The sequence below is a fragment of the Bactrocera oleae genome, chromosome 2 (assembly GCF_042242935.1).
Source record: "Bactrocera oleae isolate idBacOlea1 chromosome 2, idBacOlea1, whole genome shotgun sequence".
Taxonomy (NCBI): Eukaryota; Metazoa; Arthropoda; class Insecta; order Diptera; family Tephritidae; genus Bactrocera; species Bactrocera oleae.
This window is the reverse complement of record NC_091536.1, coordinates 96,248,018-96,269,048: the sequence shown is the minus strand read 5'-3', so window position 1 is coordinate 96,269,048 and position 21,031 is coordinate 96,248,018. Positions and strand designations below refer to the sequence as shown.

At 35.3% G+C, this 21,031-nt stretch overlaps 1 protein-coding gene across 1 annotated transcript in view; it reads left to right on the top strand.

Annotated features, from left to right (window-relative positions):
* The window catches only part of LOC118679718 (growth hormone secretagogue receptor type 1-like), a 28,489-nt gene extending 19,660 nt beyond the window's left edge, over nt 1-8,829 (top strand). The window contains exons 3-10 of the mRNA XM_070106089.1: nt 913-1,486; nt 2,763-2,928; nt 3,421-3,553; nt 3,684-3,882; nt 5,023-5,243; nt 5,699-5,803; nt 5,891-7,071; nt 8,463-8,829. Coding sequence (XP_069962190.1) covers nt 1,009-1,486; nt 2,763-2,928; nt 3,421-3,553; nt 3,684-3,882; nt 5,023-5,243; nt 5,699-5,803; nt 5,891-6,586 — 1,998 coding nt within the window. The 5' untranslated portion in view covers nt 913-1,008 and the 3' untranslated portion in view covers nt 6,587-7,071; nt 8,463-8,829. The remainder of the gene's footprint in view (nt 1-912; nt 1,487-2,762; nt 2,929-3,420; nt 3,554-3,683; nt 3,883-5,022; nt 5,244-5,698; nt 5,804-5,890; nt 7,072-8,462) is intronic.
* Nucleotides 8,830-21,031: the final 12,202 nt, after the last annotated feature.

The following is a 21,031-nucleotide window of genomic DNA, read 5'->3' as shown; positions in this document are numbered from 1 at the left end:
GTTAGAGTTAGAGTTAGAGTTAGATTTAGAGTTAGACTTAAGTTTTATCCTAGCTGGTGTGTTAGTTTGAAACTTTTCTTAAAGACCCTCAATGGAACACTATCATGAATCTCCTTCTAAATGGTTGTGCGTAAATTCATATTTCTCTAAAAAAATTATACCCAAATTTGTTTAAATGCAAAAGTTCGATCAGTCGATGAGAGAACTAAAAAAATATTTAATTTTCTTCTTCTTTGCTTTGTACTCCATCGTTTTCCTATTTTACATTAGCTGTGATTCACAATACCAGAATAGCTTTGAATTTTCCATGGTGTATTCGCACACTTCACCATACATACCGCGTGAATTATTGTCTCTGCCTTTTTCTTTTTATTCTCTTTCGTTATTTTGCAAATGCACTACAATACATGGCAAAGTAATTTTAACTTATTTGAGTTTCTGCTCCATTGCATTGTTGGTGCGTGTGAGAGTTTCCGCAATGCCGAAGTATTGTGAACTTTTAACTTTCGCTTTTCTTTCATTCTACTAAATTTACAACATGCATGAGTTGAGTATGTTGAAAAATTTGTTAAACGAAAAAACTCTCCAGTATTAAAGTTGAATCCCAAATATATGTTTTGTTCCTGTTGAATGCTTGACACAGAAGACCAACCACAAAAAGGCAAAAAGTCGGCCGCATTAAATTACCGCAAAGGAGAAAATACATTTTTATCAATTTAAATATCTGTGGCACATTATTTGCATGAAAAAATAAATTTAAAGAATTCACAAAGCCTTAAAATTTACAATGTTTCCGTTTGCCCCGCCTACTGACTCAATATTCTATCAACCTCAATAAAGCTCGAAATTCGATCTCAATTTCTACACATAAATGCATAAATATTAAATAAAACACTTTTTACTTTCTTACAGCCAACGCCACGCGCCTATTACAGAAAATGAAATTTCACACCAGCAACTAAGCACCACCCCAGCCAGCGCAACATATATCCCCTTTTGTCAAACAAGATGTTTTCCCACGTATTTTGGCGCCCTCAACTGGCTACCATTGCCGCCAGCACTTTGGCAAGCGCCTCAACATCTGACGAAGTGTTAATGCTCGATGAGGATATCCTCATAAGTCAAGCGTACTACTCCAATTCGCCGCTCTTTGCCTTTGACTCGTCCTCCGTGGTGGACCTACAGCAATTGTTGCAGAGCGAGGCATTCGAGCAGAATATGTCATTGACTCTGAACATATCGACGGAGAACTTAACGGATCTGCTAAACACTGCGCAGCTCAATCAGACCTGGGAGTTGCCGCAGCAGCAGCTCCCCATGTCCGCACTGATAACGCTTACCGTCTTCTACGCCATCATTTTCGTGGCTGGTGTGTTGGGTAATCTCATTACTTGCATTGTTATCTCGCGAAATAAATTTATGCACACCGCGACCAATTTCTATCTCTTCAACTTGGCTGTGTCGGATTTGATGTTGCTGCTGTCAGGTGGGTTGCATTTTTTACACATAACCGTTAGAGATATATAAAAATTTAGAAAATAATTCGGAAACAAAACAATGGAATCACAATAAAGTCCGGTTCAATATAAACCTGATGATTATAAAGGTATATTACGGCGATCAAAAAAGGCGATACCTTATGATTTTGATGGTCACATAGGATTGTTTTAAACACTCGATTTTGTCACTTTACTTATGATTACTATGCCTTTCAGAGGTAGTTTAAATTAACTGCTTATCCAGTTACGTCTGAGAGAGGATTAGTCCCGAATGCGTGTGTCTGATTAATTGAAATTCTTACCCTTGAGATCAGAATTTAAACCAAATGTTGCATATAATATTATATGATTCCCTTCGTGTATTTCTCGACGAAACTGCTTTGTCTTATTTGATTTCGGAAGTTCGAAACTTGAAGAACTTGATCCTGAAAGCTGCCCTTGTTTCGCAAAACTTTATACACTAGCGAATCGAACTAGCAACTGGTATAAATTCAATAGACTAGGGGTCGAAAGCGAGTGGTTTTACCACTTAAACCAAAAATAGTTGCAAGTACATGATATCCGAGTAACCTAAGCTTATATATATACAACGTCACTCTACTTAGCTATAAGTAAAATCTTATGTGCATATATGACCTAGATTTTGCAGGAAACCACTTAATTTAATTATTTGGAGTTCTTAACAATGTGAAAAAATTTTATCAACTTAAGCACTTACTGCATAGTATAACCGGGTCACTGCTGTTTATGACTCGTTCATAACTTTGGGTTGGTGGTGTAGAAAAATTATAATACGAGGGTGTCTATTCCGATGTGTGGTTTTCAGGAAAAAATCAAATACATATTATTAAATGTTATGGCCAAAATTTAGCTTGATAATAAATATAAAGGTTTGTATTTGTAACAAAGATGCACAATTGGCAATGCTGTTCCGGAGAAATCTATTTATTATGAAATGGTAAACCAAACTAAGTATAAATTAAGTAAGAGCTGTCAAAAAAACCAACTCCGAAAAAAGTACTGTCGTATTAAAACCACGCGCCTATAAAAACACCGATATATTCCAACATACACGAACAAATTTGATGATTTTATGTAGATCAGAGAAGTTACACTTCACAGTAATTGTATAGTGTTGGCCTCTGGCTTATACTTTAAAACTTAGAGAATCTCTATAGCTGTCCCTTTTCGTTCCTGTTCGTTTTATGACCTATAACCTTAGTAAGAGCAAATACGATTTCAATAATAATCTTTCTTCTTTAGGTGCACCTCAAGACGTTTACAGTTTTTGGTACCCGAATGCCTTCCCATTTGGCGATGCAATTTGCATACTTGGTAGTGTTTTAGCAGAGACAGCCACCAATGCAACCGTTCTCACGATAACGGCATTTACCGTTGAACGTTACATAGCGATATGTCATCCATTTCGGTGAGTAAAAGTTGATGTATAATGACTAACGGTTTTATTTTTTTCTTTTCCAGCTCACACTTATAATTTACCTCTATTTTATTTTTTACAATTGAAATAGTTTATGTTTTCTTAATGAGGTAAGCCTTTTTTAATAAGTTAAAATGACAGTAAGAAAAAGTATTAGAAGAAGATAATAAAAGGTGGAGCTTTCACGTTGAAGCCAATGTAATTTTTGGATTTTACTTTACTTTACTTTTTCAGTTTCAACTGATAAATTTTGTGATTAATTGTAGCGATACGCTTGCCAATCTTTAGTGAACACCACACAATGTTGCGCCCTCGCGATTTTCACTTTGATTCACACATACGCGTGCACTTGGACTTTGAATATTTTTATATATTATATTTATAGATTTATTTTGTTGTAGCCTTAAGTTCTGAACTTCCTACACTCCAACTGAACTCTTTTCACTCTATTTTTCCTTTCCACTCTTTGTCGCTTACTTGCAGACAGCACACCATGTCGAAGCTATCGCGCGCCATCAAGTTCATATTCGCCATTTGGGTGGCGGCGCTGCTACTCGCCCTGCCGCAAGCGATGCAATTCTCTGTTGTCTCCGAACAGGGCGGCACCTCATGCACGGTAAGTTCAAAAAGCCCATTCCGGGATAAGTGGTAGTGTGGTGGCTGCTAACATTACCTTTCTTTTACATGTGATTTCTTCATTAAACTTTAAAAATTCAAGTGTGTGTGCTATCTTTACCGATTCACAGATTGGCAATCATTTCGTCGAGCATGTTTTCGCTGTGTCGGGTTTTATCTTCTTTGGCGGTCCCATGACGGCAATTTGTGTCCTCTACGTCCTGATTGGTATAAAGTTGAAACGAAGTCGCTTACTGCAGGCGGTGCCGAGACGTAGTCTGGATGTGCATCGTGGAATCAGTGCTCAAAGTCGTGTGATCAGAATGTTGGGTAAGTAATTGGTGTTGATTAATAAAATGGTTAGTGAGTTCTGATTTGATTTAAAAATTTTGTTTAGTCTAAGGCGAATAGAACACATCTTAGTCGTAAATAGAAAGTATTAATTTCTTCAAGTTTTTTATTATACGCTGTGACGTACATTTCTCAATAAGTTAAGTGAAATAACGTCTTTTAATAGAAAATAGTAGTAACTTGTGAAATTCCAATATCTCTATTTTTTATTTCAATTTGGCTAAACGAATTTTGTGTTGGCGTCAAAATAACAAGCTTGCTCAAGTCAATTAATAAACAGGAGTCTGGTCGGCGTACTGTCCAATGTCGTCGACGTAATCAAGGAAGGACCTCTTGATGTACCTAGGAGGTGGATCTGCTTCAAGCAGACGACTGAAGGGGTGGTTCCTACAAAAATATCCCAACAGGAAATGCTTGGGAAGGAGCTCGTTATGTTCCTTGACCGGAGCATGCGGGCCTCACTATGTAGGTGTTCGATTGGGGACATCAAGAGGCATCCCGTGGCACTGTTTTGACAAGCGCTGCCGGCAAGTGATTTGATGATTTTGTTGCGGCTCTGTTCTTTGGCAGTTATTGCGGTCGTGTGAGGAGTGAAGGGGCGCAAGCTGTCGAATGCAAAATCTAAAACCTTAGGGTTGTTGACCATTGGAACTTTAATGCCATCGACTGAAATTTTTAGATCCAGTCTGTACTCCTTCATCCAGTTTGTAAAAATGGTCGCTGTGGATTTAGTGGGGAAGAGTGTCAGGCTCATTGCAGAGAAGAAGCGAGAAAGATCGGAGAGATAGCCGCTTACACATACTATTGATTCCACTGACCGACGTCAAGTCATCAGCGTATGTGCAGTCATCAGCGTACGAGGTTCCCTCTGGTGGTTGTGGCAGTTTCGAGATGTAGAAATGAAACAACAATTGTTGATTCTCATATCTAACACTGCCTTGTAAATAGTCAAAAATGGCATGTACATATGTATGGCACAATGTGTTTTCTAAATTATGTAGATTTGTTGTTTATTGGGACAGCTATATTTTGAACATCAAACAATTTTATGAAATGAAATTTAATTATATGTATGTATGTATATTTTTGCATGATTACTTGTTTGTATGTGTTTTTTTTTTTTTCTTTTGGTTTCTTCCATTTTGTGTTTTTCCTTTTTGCTTTTTTCTTCGCAACGCCTGATGGCTGTGTATGGCAGCAGCGCGAACATTGAATCGAAACTGTTTAAAGATGTCTTCGAAGCTGTCGACCTCACATCCGGTGTGTTGTATTACCTATCGACCTGCATCAATCCGTTGCTGTACAACATCATGAGTCACAAATTCCGTGATGCTTTTAAGGTGAGCTAAGTTGAATGTTATGTCGGATGGGTGAAAAGCACGAGTGGAAAGAAATGTTACATACATATGCCAAGTTAAATGCCTTTATATTGTAGGCATAAGGGAGATATATATTCTATAATATTGTAACAATTTAATCTCGTGTCGTGTTATTTGTATCAACTACTCTCATTGCGTCTCCTTTCATTTCATCACATCTTATATAGTTTCATCAATCCTGTTTCCTAAATATCACCTCGTGTTATTTAATACCGTATATTTTTATTCTCTTCAACCTCTATCCATCACATCTCATCCTATTCAATTCACCAACTCAATTAATCTCGATAATTTGTACCAGCATCGCGGCCCGACTGCCATCAGATCTAGAAACAACTATTTATTTAAGACTTGATGGCACAATCTCACTTTATAACTTAATGTATTAAAATAAATCATTTCGTTGTCCTTCGCAGGTAACTCTAGCTCGTCAATTCGGATTTCCCGGCCGTTCTCAGAGTCAAAGCCGCAACTACACCGCCCTGCTGCGACAGAATGGTTCCATGCGTCTACATACAACGGTGAATAACAATGCTCTCGATCACTACCACTCTTACCGAGTTATGCATTTACATTGTCGTGACCAAAGACATCATCTCTCTCTTCAGGATAGCATCCGAACAACAACAACGACGACAACAATCAACAGCAGCGGTGGAATGGGTGGCAACAGCGTTAGTCGTCATTCATCACATCGTTCTCGTTACACCTCCATTGGCTCGCAATCCCCGCTGACAACAACTCTCACCAAACGAAAGGAAATCGTTGAAAATCAAGTAAATGGTATAACTGCAGCGACCGCAACAAAACAACACCATCGCATGCTGCAATCTCAACTGTCGCAACGTTCTAATGGTGCCGATAGCAATATTCTACTCGACATAGAGTTGGGCAGTGCGCATAACTTTTGTCTCGGTCATCCGCAGCCTTCAGCCATAAATTGCAACCGTAGTGACAATTTGCGTCGCTCCGTCATTAACAGTAGTATGGCACATGCAGCGCGTAATGCGCGACCCCTCGGCGATGATCACATCTCGATTAACTCGCAAGAGTGGGACAACAGCGCGAGTCAGTATAAACAGGACGACTCCTTTTGTATGGGTGAACTTGATTCGGAACTAGCTGAGCCCGATACACCAAATAGTCTGACAATGTCCCGAAAGCCTGGCGCTCAACTAGCGCCGACCATACGACCGGTGAACTTCATAACGGAATTTGACGTACATGCACCGGCACGTAAGCGGCTCAAACTTTCACGAATAATCAGTCGACGTGACCAGAACACTACCGCGCAGCGCCGCTAATATGTCTAGTGTGCCTACAACCTACGAAAGTGATAAGTCAAGGCAAACGAGTAACACGAACGGCAGGCGTGTGCATTAAACTTTTGACACAATCGCCGGCATTTTCGTTGGTGTGCTCGTAAAAAGCTGCTGAGTTGACGACAGGTTGGTGCCGGTGATGTGGAATGTGCGGATGATAGTATTAAATCATGACAAGACAGCATTGCTACAACTCGCACTCCGGCAAACTCAATCGGCACCACCGCACCGCGGATGGCACTTATGTATGTTTAGCAGGTCGTCGCTGTCGCCATTTAAGTTGAAAACGACGCTCGTAACGCAACAAATACAAAATGTGTGTAATGGTTATAAAAACACACAAGAATAACGGTGCTTAACTTGAGGTAGTTCAGGTCTTGATACAATCTGCCTATATGTCCGCATGCACTTAAACTGACACAACCAGCTTTTAAAGAGATGAGTTCTAAAATATTTGAAACCTAAAAGTAAGTATTTCCTAGGATTAGCATCAATTAATACACTAAGCACAGTTAACAAACGTGTGTGTGCTCAAAATCAGCACTTTCGACCACTTATCTTTTCCATTTGTTGACATATCTATGCGACCCACTAACTACAATAATAACATATAAAAGTTTCCCACAAATGCATTTCTATATGCGTGTTTGTGTTTGCGTTTATGGTATATTTGTTATGGAGTATATACCTAAATTGTAATCCCTAATCAGATGGTCATATCGCAACAAATGAGACACATTAACTGGAAACAGAAACAACTGCCATTTGGAGGACGATAAATGTAAATGGGAAGCATCAGTAATAGTAATAATAAAAGTGCGTTTGTAGCGAACATAATGAATAAAAAACATTTTGTTACATAACATAACACAACATATCGTGACACAACAGAAGATGGCAGAATTTAACTTAATATAGCATCAGGAATAAAAAAATACTGAATAATATGGACTGGTACAGAGGAGCCTCTCTGCTATTGCATGGATTGAATTTAAGTTTTTAGAAACAATGACGAATTTCACCCTAAAATAACTTGGAGTTATTTCTTGTTACCTATTAGAACCAAAAGACAATTAAAGGGAGAGAGCGATATGTAGGCATAAGTTCGAAGAATGGATTATGAGCCTTTCATTATTACAAGTATGTAATAGCTGCTTTTTCCATTTTAACCAAATCGTACATGACAAAATATGTGGCAACTTCCTGCCAAACACGGCTCATATAGTCTGTGTTGCCACTAGCACTTATAGTGAAATGTTATGAGAATTTCACACTAAGAGCCCTGTATTTTTTTTCGTATATACATATATGTATATAGTATAATTTTTCACTATTTCAATTACTTCGTAGATATTTTTTTTTTATTTCTTACTCACACATCGTGTGAGCAACAACTTTAATAGTACTCCTGTATATACTTGAATGTGTGTGTTTGTTAATATTAATTACAGCTCACCGTAAATAAAAGTGTCAAAATTTTCATGACATTTAGGGTCACATTCTAGCTGCAAATAATTGATGCACATTTCTCTTTGAGCGCCTGCAGTCATTCAGGAAATTTGTGCACCAAATGACCCATCGCTGCAAAGAATTTAATAAATTAGAAATCTGTGCCTGGCGTTGATGAATGTTGCAACTGGGTAAATGCGGGCACTGCACTATATTTTATCAAACTAGGGTAATAAGGACACGGTTGCATTGGCATTAGAGACTGGCTGAAACTTTATTATCATATTATTAAATTATTTTGCATTTAAATGAACATTCTTTAATTTACAGAAATCATAGTTGCTTTCATTGATTATTATAAAATACCTGCACTTTTGCTTATTTCGCTATTTTACTTCTTTTTTCCAAGAATCCTCGCTTCAGTAAAACCGAGTGCTTTTAGTGCTAATAACTTCGATGTCGGCATGCGTTTCTTTTCAATTTTTATTGCGAAACGCTAAATGGTGTGGATCCAACAACGGATATGACATGGTGTCAATGAAATAGCATAACACTATTGACCGAAAGCAACAAGTGCAACAAGAAGATTATCTAGATGTCGATGATCAAAAAGTTGAATATATAAATATTTAGCGCTGGACAATTCGGTCTGAAAGTTTGAGTAACTAAAGCGTGTTTCAAAGGATATATTGTAAATAGTTAAGAAATCAAATTTTTAATTAAAAATATATATTTTATTTACACAATTGATATAATAAAAATTATTTCAGCAAATAATGAAAAAAGTTGTTTATTTAAATGAGAGCTTTACTTTACTTACTGTAGGTATTAGACACAATACTTATACTAGCACTATTAATATAGTCAGCAGCTCATTTGTTTAATTTTGTTCTCTGCCATCATCCAAAATCAGTTGTTCTTCCGGAACTATTGATACTGTGCACAAACTGATATCGCAAGATCGCCATGTGACATCTCGTGAAATTGAGACAACTATGGGCATTAGTGGGAAAATAAAATTTGTTTACGTTGAATCTCACACAATTTGTCAATCGCTCAAAAATCACTCGTGTCGATTGGTCTAGAGAAATGTTAGAAAAACACGATAGCGGTACTTCGAAACACGTCTATGACATCGTGACAGGTGCTGAATTCTTGGTTTACACTTATGAACCCAAAAGTAAGCTGTAAATGATGTATGGGTGTTTCCAGATGAGCCCAATCAGACTAAGGTTGTTCCCGCACTAAGCACTGTCAAGCAAATGGAGGCCTGTTTTCTTTTTTTAAACGGGATATGTCGCAATCATACCACTAGAACAAAGCAGAAGAGTAAGTTCTGAGTGGTACACAACCACTTGTTTGGCAGTTGTCTTTCAAGAAATCAGAAAACCAACCGCCGAAGACGGATCACTCTTCACCACGACAATGCGAGCTCTCACACATCGACTGAAGTAACTGTATTTTTGAGCACTCAAAACATCGATTTGTTGAGTTATCCACGTATCGTAAAGTGCTGACTAGGCACCAAATGACTTCTTTTCATTTCCGTACGTTTAAAATTAAACTAAGAGGTCAACGTTTTTCGACACCGGAATTAGCTGTTGAAGCGTCCACAAAGCATGTTATAGAGACACCTCAATCAGAGTGGCAAAAGTGCTTCGAGAATTGGTTCAAACGAAGCGAGAAAGAATGGAGAGAATGGAAAATATTTTTAAAAACAATAAAGCGATTTTCGATACTTAACATTTGTTGTTGATCTCTAAGCTCGAAATGTGATAGACAACCTTCGTATTATTCACTTAAAGTCATACACATAGTAAACACAGCGCGGCAAATTCGTGAGAGATCGACATTTGAATGAAGAGAATAAGTCCTTCTACGGCGGGAGAAAAAAAGCTTATTGTTTTTTCGGATATTTCGTTGCATTAATGGTAATTTGGTGCAAAATTTCAAGCAAAATTTTTTTTTGAAAATATATTTTAGTTATTGCTGGTCTATATTTTAAATAAAAGTTCAAATTTTAGTGGATCCTTAGAGTTATGAAATGCGAGGTCGATATTATTTACTAAGCAGGCACAGTAGTATTGATAAAAGCAACATTTTTCCTAAATAATTCTCTGAACTTCTTTTGATAGAAAAGCAGCTGTTTACGATGTTAAAGCTACCGTTATCTACATGTTAGTGGCAATTGATCAGAGGCTCAGCGTAAAGGCGACTGTAAAGCATATGCGCTATTGAAAAATCATTTTGCACTCAGATTTTTTATGTATCAGTCTTAATAAGCTACGTCATTGAGTATTATTGGCACACTCTTTTTAAGTGTGTATAATATTTAATGCCAATATGATTGGCAGAAAAAGATGATACTGAAACCAAACCACTTTATTCTCGACTTATAAACATATTTCACAACTTTATTTTACTACTTATTTTGTGTAATTTTAAGCTTTCATATACTCGTAAGTATACAGATATGCATACAAGTGAACATACCATACGATTTGGTTAGCAGATTTGAAAATTAAAACCTTAGTAATTTAAATGGTTACTATAAGCCAAAACTCTCTGAACTTTCCTGCTTGAATGGTTTCTCAAATTGGCAACCTCACCTGCACCTGTGAAGTGAACCGTAAGAAAATTGCTTTAGAGCGTGGAAGAGGGGCACACACGCACAAATACGTATACACACAAATGCAAGTCTCCAAATGCGGTACAACTAACTTGCACACTGAAACAAAACGCCATCACACCAGCAAACACTTTTACTTCCAGAAGTTTTCAAAATATGTTAGTTTTTGTGGTTGGTGCTTACACAACCAAACAGCAATTTACGATTCTAAGGAGAAAAACATACTAAAACATGCGAAAACATCAGATAGCTCTTACATGCACGCCAAAATATTGGATGCTGAGTGTACTTCTTGCGGAACGTTTGCTAAAATAATATGCGCCCGAGCATAAATGCGCCGTCACAAGCTCCATGAATGAAATGGGTTTGTGAATATTGTCTGGAGGCAATATACACTAAACTCTAAGAAGATCGCTTTTGGTTATATAGTCTTCTATATGACTGACAGAGTCAATGGAAGAAAAATGGTAAGCAGCTATTCAGAAATGATAAAGGAAGGCCTTAGTCCTTTACTACAAAAGTCACACTTTTAGGAAATAAAATACATCAATCTTACAAAAATTGTAGGCTAAAGTTGCTGAAGGCTATTTTGATTTTCGAACAAAACAAACAATATTATTGGTTTTTTTTTAATTAATAATTATTTTCAATAAAAATAATATGGATGGTCTTATGACTAACGCTAAATTACTATATTAATTTGCATTTGCATACAAAAAGTTTGTAATTATATATTCACATATTATTTAGAAATCCAGTTAATTTTTACTTTAAGATGTGCGTAGTACAGCTTTAGTTAAAGATCATTCAAATTTTAATGACGTCATTTTAGCGACACTTTTCAAACATATAAAAAAATTGCAGTATTAATGCGTAAAATTAATTTTATTGATTTTTATAATTTGACTCACAGTCGCCACCAACGCATCAATTTCTGTTCAACTCTGCTGTGCTTAACCCAGTTTTCCTAGAGTCACGTGAACTTAAAAAAAATTATTTCATTATCTTATTTGTTTACATGGCATATGAAATCTTTCAATAAATTTGCTATTCATTAGCTGGAAATCTTTTATTTACTGTTTTAAAGTGGACAAACCTTTAATAATTACACAAAATTCAATATTTTAGTTACATTTGATAAATTTTTTTGCAACGAAAGTTGCAATGAAGTCATTCTTGCAACAAAGATACGGCGTAAATGACAGTGCGGTTTTGTTGTCTTTCCTTTTTATGTAAGCTTTGTGATTACGACATATTAAAGGCTTTTAAATAGAAGAACGTGTACAAATATGCGTGGGATATATAGAAGTTGTTCAGGGTGCTGACGTCACACGGTCGTGGTGAGGTCATCCAAAATATTTTCATTAAAATCGTCAGTTATGACGTAAGCATAAAATGATAATAAACGATAAAAAGAACATTAAAGTTGAAGAAAGCTCTATAAAGACTTTTATACCCATGCACGATATATTAAGAGAAGATGTTGAATATTTAGATAGGTATAGCGTTAGTATACTTTTAGTCATATTAAAGATTCTCACATACGTACACGCGTAAATTCCTATTTTAGGGGTAAGATTATATACGTTATATTATATATATATACACCCATATATGAAAATAATTTGTCGTCTTTATCGAATATTTTGCAGAACGTTTTCTTACAATGTATAATAACTGACAGCAACCATTTACCGGGTACAGCTTACGCTTTGAGCTGTGGGTATGGAAATGCTTGCCCCAAGCTCTTATGTTTACAACTTAATAATTGAAAATTCCATATATACACATCCAAACCAATGAAAATAAAAAACATTAAACCTTGGATTATGTCCCCAATAAAACCAACAAGATATAATGTTATAACGGTCTCGTACTGAAAGATGTGAGTTTGGATGCTATCAAATGGAAAAAATTGCTGAAAAGTGGCAACGTGCATACACGTATGATACAATCTCAAATTGTTATTAATTCTAAGGTTCAAATCAACTGTATAAGTACGCCACATTGGTTCATAACGCTAAGAACAAGACTCATGTAATTTTTTTCTATTTTCTAAATTAAAATTTTTTCGTAATTTAACGTTAAAAATAGAATTTTGACAGATTTGATATTAAGGCGTATGAATATTTATTTTACGGAATCATGCAAATAATTTTTTTTTCTAATTTCTAGACAGTTTTATTTGTGATTATAAATAGCCAAACTTCGCTATGCCACATAACCTGTGAGGCAGGTTAAAAAGAGAAAGAGCAGTTAAAAAGAGAATTATTCAACTAATAAAAACCCAGCTAAAATGCTCAAATGAATGTGTGCGTTCAAATACGGTTGTAAATTGATAGAAATCATGAAACTATGCGAACCATCAGATTAGGTCAATGAGAAGTTCACAGGCCTACTACGTGAAGCGCAATAATTATTGACATTGCTTATGTCAACAAACAGAGGAAAACATAAAGCGAGTGTAAAAAAATATTGCTGCAAAAAAATAAATATTATTGCCTAACCAACCGTTGATATAGCAGCTTAAACGGAAATAAGCTCTTCAATTACTTTTAGAAAATAAATAACAGAAAAGGCACCCAAAATAAAAGCAACACCTGATCCCTTAAAGCGATTAAATTTACGCCAATTTTATTCACAAAGCGCTGTTATTGCAAACGCGCATAGATTCATTCATTTAGAAACTTTTATTGCAGTGGAAGTTTTTGAGTAAAGTTCGTGGAAAATTTTTCGTTACATCTGAATTAAATTGTTACTCATTGTGACACTGCAAAACCCAAAAATGTTGCTGTTAAACCAAAGTTAAAAGCAGAGAGGCGATTAAATTTATTGCTTCGCTTCAATGCGCCCTCAAACAGCAGGCCTATCCAACTAACAAGCCATAGCAGACATACATATTACATATATAAGTACCTAAGGACTTAAACTAAATGCTGGGTCAGCAATAAAAGCAATTGATTGCGTAAAAATGCGACCATTGCTTTTCAATTAAAACTTTTGACAGAAACTTATATTTATTAAAAGTCAACGGTATTGTCGATAATCAACATATTGAGTATATTGAAGTTAGTAAGTTCCACGCTTTTCATATTCGGTATATGGCGGCTTGAAGAGGTATAGCCCGTTTAAGTATATTTTTAGATAAGATATGCACCCTTAAATAACTTTCTGCGCTAAATTCTGTTTCGATATTTTCATTGATAATTTTGTCTATTATAATTTATTAGAAAAAGAATCGAGTGAAGCATAAAATGATATAATGTTTAGTAACATTATAGCTGTATATTTATAATTAAAACACAAACCTAAATGCGCAAGAAAATAAAATTTTTATCAAATTTGATTAGGAAAAACGCAAAAACAATATATATATTTTCCTTAGGTAATGAGACCCACCCTTTACATAAATAATCTACACACATGGAATTTTATACCAAAAATTTATCTTGAGCATTATATTGTACGGAATGAAATCATAGCTATCAAAGTAAAGTTGACATTCAAGCCAATGATTTTTCTAATTAAGCGCATCACTCTGGGAAAAGCAAAAGACGCAAAACAGAATGATACTTCAACACAAATTTTTCTACGGAACAGCAGTACAGCGCATAGGGCAGAAATTGCAGCTCGTTAGTTCAAGTGGAAATGAACACATCACGCTGCGAAACGACTCAATACGAAGTGTGGTAAAGAAAGCATGGTGACGTAAATATCATTAGCACTACTCAAGTTCTCACAAACACTAGTTCATTCATTTCATCAAAGCGACAAATGCACTTAATAATGAAGAATAAATTGCAAAAGCAACAATTTAAAATCATAAAAAGTAACGGGATTTTACATCACACCTTTATGGGGAGAAGGTCCACTATGATATGTAATAGATAGTTTTAGAGAATGCATTTTTTATTTTGCAAAACTAGTTGGTGATGTTGTAAGCATGATATAGATTTAAAAGCTGAATAATACTACAATATATATATATTTATATATGCAATGAATTGCATTAATTTGTTTCAAATTTTTAAAACTTAGGCTGTGGAATATTTTAAAGAGAAATTAAAAACATAAAACCAAAAATTATATTTATTGTTGGTTGGGGGACCAAATTTTGAAAAATCAGTTAGTAGGGGCGTATGAGTAACTTCTATTCAGGTACGGAAATTTTGCTATATTTTTGCTTAACTTTTGTATCATGTTTGACCACAAGATTGCCAAATAATATACATTTTGATATTGTCATACTCGGATAGCCGAAGAAAATAATGAGCAGCGCCTTAATGTTCCATGGGATTTTATGCGGCTTTCTTGGCTTTGAATTCTTTTTAATACCATATTCGCTAGATTGCTACATAGCTTTGATAAAATTTTCATAAATTGATATATTTTCTTAACTTTTGATTCAACTGATTTAAATAGGGACAACAATTACGTTGGTAACCAACTCTTTAGTGTTCTTAGTCCGACTTTCGTTTCTAAAAGACAGGCTTCATAATCTTAAGGTTCTAAGTCCGTTAATCTCTCCGATGCAAATATCTCTTTTTCAAGCATACTTTTGTTCGTTTTTTTTTGCCAAAAGCGGAGGCTGATCGATTGTATGGGTCTTCACTATCTCCTAAGATTCATTCGGTTGTTGCTTACTTTTTATTACAATTTGGAAACCTGCTTTGGTGCATACCTTTCACTGCTGCAAACTGTTTAAAAGGTCATGAGCTCAGTATACCATATAAAAGGAAACAGTAAAAGTTAAAGCAACTATTTAATTGTGAAGTTTCAATAATTAAAATGACCATCACTGTCATAAATTCTGCTTTAGTCCAGACTGCTGGCCAAGTTAGCAGCTTAAGAGTATTTAGAGTTAATCACACAGCAGCAACAGAGATCTGAGCACAACAGAATTTGACGCTGCAACTTCACTAATATATACAGCTACACGCAAACACATATTTCATGGAAAAACAAGTTGACCTGTTGGTGGAACTGACTTGTCTGCAGATCAATAGTTATCACTCAAATGAGCTTGATGGCCTCTTCGTGTAAGTAGGTTTAATTAGTCAAACTAAACTTGTGAATAATTGTTTTCAAAGCAAGCCAAGACTGGTAGCTGCAACTGACAAGATCACTGGCCCTGTTATTTGTGTGTGTGTGTACATATGAATATGGCTAAAGTCTGCTCTTGCATATTGCGATGAACTCACACATATATTTACATATAAGCTTGATACATTTCGAGCTATGCCTAGAAAATTAAAACACCACCACAAAAGTGCACCGAAAATTGTTTATAATAGTGGTTAAGCAGCATAGGTTTCTTAAATAGAAATTGTTCTAGGTATAGTTTCGCAAAACGCACACAAAAAAGTGGAAAGTTTCTATGGAGTGTTCTCTTGTTTAATTTTACTAAATAAAAGTTACTCATACGCCCGGGTAACTATTCGTAGTCACAGAAAGTGTTACTTTAACCTTCATTTTTACACTAAACATTGTATGGGCTGCTTTAGTTGTTCAAATATAGTTGCGCCAGTAGTAAAAAAATGTATTTTGTCTAATTTGAATATTAGCAATCTTATTAGATTAGTCCTCTAGCCTTTTTGTCGTGGTTATGCAACATACCATTCCATACCAAGAGTTCTTTCACAAGTTTCATATTATTTGTATCATTATTCATGTTTCTATGAACTCATTATTTACTTGCATTCTTAAAATCGATAAATCTAATTTAAAATCTCTTGTTTACACACGAACGAGTGAGGACCAGTGAAGATTACAATAAAATCTCCTTCTTAACTGCCTTCGCAGTGTTCTTAATTTCTGTTTAAGCAAATAGAGATTAGCATTTTTACTCTAGCATTTGCGTTATTTTCTCAACTTTCATGTCGTTCGAATTCGATTTGCAATCCGTAGCGGAAATATGTCCTCTATCATCTAACTGAATGCGGCTGAGTAGTCGTGTGCGAGTGTGAATATATTTGACAGTTGACAGCTGGGCAACTACAAAATTAATCACACGCACCGCACTGAGGAACCAGCTTTCATGTCAGCCATCAAGAGTCAATGACAAACAAAATCTGTGGTCTGGCAGTGATTGCTTGTGATAAATGATGCCGACGAATAGCGCGTCACTAATCAATCTGTTTACAAAGATGACGACACTTTCGTAGACACGCCGTCTGCTTTTGCTGCTTTTTAAATATGTCGTTCAGCGACGCGTTTTTCATTACATAACTTTTACTCTAATACCAATGATACGGTAAGTGTTAAAAGAGCCAAATATAGCTGAGATGGAAACAAAACATAATCACAACAACTCAAGCAGAAAGCGTGTGGCCACATGACGCAGATATATTTCGCGGTTGTTTAATTGCGTCAGCGAGAAACACATTCGATTAGCCACATAATTTATGAAATTGTTCACTTTGCTACGTACACCAAACCTAACATGACTCAATGGCAGATGTGCTGTTGTTCTTGTTAGCTTGTCTTTTTTAACCTTTTCGGTGAGCGTTTTCACTTTGCCGTTCAGTGTTTTATTTGAATATAACTTGTTGTTGTTATTTGAGATAGCCGCGAAATTTTCGTTTATCGCATCGATGAATGCCTTATTGAGACTGAAGTTCTGTAGCATGTTGGATATTCTGCGGATAGCGTGGGTGGCAGGAAAATTTTAGGAGACTCAACGGTAGGGTTGTGAAGAGTAAAACACTTGAAAGTATTAGTATGTTCACCTATAACAGCTAAGTTAGTTTGCAATACAAATGTAGTCATAGTTATTTAACCTTAGCACTACTGGCACTGTCTGTTTTGAAAGAGACTTTGGAACTATTAAAAAAGCGTAAAATATTTTGTTATTCAGCAAATATGTTGTCAAAACCGAGTTAAAAAAGAACACCTCACTCTACATCTTTTGCCTAGTTGAACTTCTACTACAGTGAATAAATAATCTGCAGTGGATTTGCCGTTTTTTTGACACATAAAGCTGTAGGTCGTTATGTACCAACGTACATACATACATGTGTCTGACATGGAAGAGTATGTATATTAAACATACATGTTGTTGTGCCTTCAGTATTTGGCAAGGAAGGCGATTCTGTGATTAATGTGTGACAGATTTGCTAAAAAAAACATAAAATTTAATAGAAATGCAATGGACTTTCCAATCGATTGCTACTACATATATATTTATATATTTATATGTTTATATGCAACACTTATAGGTGAGCTCAGCTCGCCGCATTGGAATTTCAATCCTGAATTTTAAGAAGTATGCTTCATTGATACTTTTGCACTCGATTTATTATAGAAGTAGTTGTTGTCCACTTTCTTTTTAAAGCTTTGCTCGCATTTTTATGTAGGTGGCATCGGATTTTCGATGTATTCTAACACTTATATATGTTAAGCTGCCCTCAAACGTTTTTTGATTTTCGCCCACGTGTTGAGCTTTTGTCTTAGATACATCAAATTTGTTATTGTAAGTGTCACGTGGAAAAAGTAAGCCCTATATTTTCTTTCGTGGCAATAAGCAGTGATAAAGTTATTTGTAGCATTACCCTAAGGCAATAGCCTTCACAGAAAACACAGTCTTACATACATATAATAGATATTTAAAAGTAAGTAAATAAAAAAATAATCACTAAAACGGAAAAACTGAATGAACTAGTTTACTCTGTAATATAGCAGTTTGATAGCACTGTGACTACCTTGAAATGCAGCACTGTTTCTCCTAACGAACAGCTGACTGAGCTGAATTTCGCAGACTGTTACAATTTATACTCAAAAATGGTTTTTGAAATAAAAAAATCGCTAATTTCGAATACATCAGATTTCGAATATATCAGATAAAGATTCATTCAAAGAGAGCTCTCAGTATTAGTACCCACCAAAAACTACACTATTATTATATACGTAGATATTTACTATGCTTTCAATAAAAAAAAATTTTATTAAAAAATATCGCTTAAGTAAAGTTGTCATATGTTTATAATAATAATGACAGATAAAAAAAAATTTGAGTTGAACACATATTTGATAAACATTGCCACCTTTTTTTTCTGTTGAAAAAATTAAGTTACTGAAAAATATTGACCTACATACCCCAATGTCAAAATCGTGTTTTATTTTTATCAAAGTATAAAATTTCAAAATATTCGAAATACACTGGCTTTAAAACTTCGCACGTACTTCGCTAATTTATATATTTTTATGCGAACATATGTGAAACATATTGTTGTCTGCATATAAATAAACATATTTGTTTACAGATGCAATTTATTTTATTTCAAGGCAATTTTGAATATGACTAAATTCATACTGAATATTTGTTGATTACTTGCTCCGTACAGAGCACACTGATTACCTGAGTAAATAATACGTGCACTCATTCGAGCAGTCTGTCGTTCAAAAGCCATGCCTGTCCTGAGTGTCATCATAAACAGTATTTCCAGATAAAAAGACCTTTCGTCATGCACGTACATTGCTATGACAAAATAGTTACAAATATGCAAAATAGATGGCATTGTTTTGATGGATTCAGCAAATCACAGACATATCAACATGCATATATGGTACATACTTATGTATACGCCTGCTGTATATACTTAACCTACCAATATATATGTATGTACGATGTGATATAAGAATCTTACTACACACTAACATTAGACATACGCATATTGTCAAGCAAATATAACACTGCGCCTCTGTATCCAATAATGTGGTTAATAGTGTGGAAAGTAGTAAATTTCGTAAAAGGCAAAACCCACTTGAGTCTTTCAGCGACGGTAGAATGCTCGATTAGTTATTTAGGTATTTAAGCAGTTAGAAAGTTTACGTTTTGTTGTTATATACGATTTTGTGATTAATGTTTCATTCATTGCTGTTTTGCTGGCATTGTTGTCTAACGTGAAATTTAAGATGCTCACCAGCGAAGTATTGGCGGTTAAATGTCTCATTCGTTTCGTCAACCATCGATACTTAAACAAATCTGGAGAAAACCACCAGCGCCATTGTTAGTACTAAACTATTAGATATTTGTTATTAATTTTATATTTAGTGTTCTTTGTTTTATAGGTTTCTTTAAATTTGGTTGAGAATTTTTAAGAAACCATTTTTAGGTCAAAAGGCAATTTACTACGCACCATTTTGAGCTTTTCTCGTTGTGGACAACAACACGCACGCATCAGCGGTCAACCGACTTTTTTAATCAAGATGACAACAAAACACAAAAACACTGCTAACAACAAATACAATATTTTGAGAATGAAATCGTAAGGAAGAATTAGTAAAGCTGAAGGTAAGGTGAAATTATCGTATGCCCTTGCGCAAAGTGATAAAATTAAATGGAGTATAAAGCCACCATTGTCGTTAGATGTTCAAACCCATTAGCTCCCACACACACATACATACGCATATTCACATTATCCGGCGCATCACCCTAATCACCAACCAAAAATGGCATAGCAGCGCTACAGTTCAGCAAAAATTTAAAGTCATTGCGGATTCTAAGTAGTAAGTAAAGTAAAGATCAAGAGCATAATGTTGTTGCAAAATTAAATAGAACGAGCGCTACTAACAAGAGTAGAGCAAGAGCAAAGCAAAAAACTAACAATAACATACAAAACTGCATTCTGTTATAAGTGAGTCATATCTAGACTTCACCGCACCACGCTATTACTGTTGCGAGAGCTTGCCTTTTGAAAGCAAGCGAAAAAGCCACTGGAATTTCCACATTTGGCACACATTTTCAGTTATGACAACTCATAAATCATATTGAAATGTTCGTAATGTAAATGTACATTATAAAATAAAATGTGACTTAGCAAGCTGGGCCTTAGCGAAGCGTAACATTTTCAGATTCACGCGTTTAGGCATTAGACTTCAAGTTAACCTCAATGGAATCGGTTGTATTTACATATATTTAATAATATGTTATATTTATGCTAAATCGACTGCTTCGAGAAAGTTTTTAGTGATATGCGTGATTCTGTTTGTATCTGCTAGGTTAAACAGTTAAAATTAACCATAAATTGGAATGAAGTAACCACCCTAAAACACACACCCTACCCAAAGTCAAAGCCACATTGTACGCTTCATAAACGTTTTACTTCTTTACTTCTGCCTGGAATTGTGTCAACAGCAACTGGAACACCCACCGACATATCTAACGTAAAAATAGAGACCCTTCGGACAACAGATGGCCGATTGACAATAAAACAGTTATGCCTCAGCTGTAACCGGTCGTGATTTAGTGGAACGCATAAATTGCTCAAAGTTATTTTCAAATAAAAGATAATGGCATGAGAAATATAAAGGAAAAGCTACTGACAAGCCATTTGGCAGTCACTGAAAGT